Below are 1,316 nucleotides of genomic sequence, written 5' to 3' on the forward strand. Positions count from 1 at the left end.
ATAGAGCTGACCCCATACAGGTGCCCACCCCATAGGTGACCATATAGATGCCCCCATATAGATGCCCCCCATAGAGCTGCCCCCCATAGAGCTACATAGAGCTGACCCCATATAGGTGCCCCATAGATGCCCACCCCATAGGTGCCCCATAGGTGCCGCATAGATGCCCCATATCTGACCTTGCTGGCCCCGAACACGTTGGGGTTGTTGTTGATGCTCCTCAGGGCCGTCAGCGCGTGTTGGTGCCGCGTGAACTGAACGAACGCAAAGCCCAGAGACGGGCCACGGCCACACAGGGAGCGCATCACACGGCACTATGGGATATATAGGGGATATAGGGGGATATAGGGGGATATAGGGTGTATATAGGGGATATAGGGCCACGGCCACAAAGGGAGCGCATCACACGGCACTATATAGGGGATATATAGGGGATATAGGGGATATAGGGGTATATAGGGCCACGGCCACAAAGGGAGCGCATCACACGGCACTATATAGGGGATATAGGGGATATAGGGCGCTATGGGGTGCTATGGGGGGCTATAAGGGGCATATAGAGCACTATGGGGGGTATATAGGGCAATATGGGGGGTATATAGGGCAATATGGGGGGTATATAGGGTGCTAGAGGGTCATATAGCGTGCTATGGGAGTATATAGGTTTCTATAGGGAACATATAGGGGTATACAAGGGTATATAGGGTGTTATAGGGTGCTATAGGGGTATATAGGGCACTATGGGGGTTATATAGGGTGGTATGGGGGGCACAGAGAGCACTGGGGGGGTATTAGGCACAATAGAGGCATATAGGGGGTTATATAGGGTGCTATAGGGGTCTATAGGGTGCTATAGGGTATATAGGAGTATATAGGGTGTGATAGGGGTACATAGGGCACTATGGGGGGCATATAGGGGGCTGCAGGGTCATATAGGGAGCTATAGGGGTATATAGGGTGCTATAGGAGTCTATAGGGTGCTAGAGGGGGCATATAGGGCACTATGGGGGGCATATAGGGCACTATGGGGGTATATAGGGTACTATAGGGGTATATAGGGTGCTATAGGGGTATATAGGGTGCGATAGGGGTACATAGGGCACTATGGGGGGCATATAGGGTGCTGCAGGGTCATATAGGGTGCTATAGGGGTATATAGGGTGCTATAGGGTCATATAGGGTGCTGTAGGGGGTATATAGGGTGCTGTTGGGGGGCATATAGGGTGCTATAGGGGACATATAGGAGACATACAGGGTGCTATAGGGGTATATAGAGTGCTATGAGGAGTATATAGAGTGCTATGGGGGGTATATAG

At 51.5% G+C, this 1,316-nt stretch overlaps 1 protein-coding gene across 3 annotated transcripts in view; it reads right to left on the reverse strand.

The window, feature by feature from the left end:
* Positions 1 to 1,316, reverse strand: part of RBM28 (RNA binding motif protein 28) — a 19,466-nt gene that overhangs the window by 13,170 nt on the left and 4,980 nt on the right. For all 3 annotated transcript variants that reach the window (XM_015851184.2, XM_015851185.2, XM_015851186.2), the window contains exon 2: positions 180 to 314. In XM_015851184.2, coding sequence (XP_015706670.1) covers positions 180 to 314 — 135 coding nt within the window. The remainder of the gene's footprint in view (positions 1 to 179; positions 315 to 1,316) is intronic.

The sequence above is a fragment of the Coturnix japonica genome, unplaced genomic scaffold (assembly GCF_001577835.2).
Source record: "Coturnix japonica isolate 7356 unplaced genomic scaffold, Coturnix japonica 2.1 chrUnrandom758, whole genome shotgun sequence".
Lineage (NCBI taxonomy): Eukaryota > Metazoa > Chordata > Aves > Galliformes > Phasianidae > Coturnix > Coturnix japonica.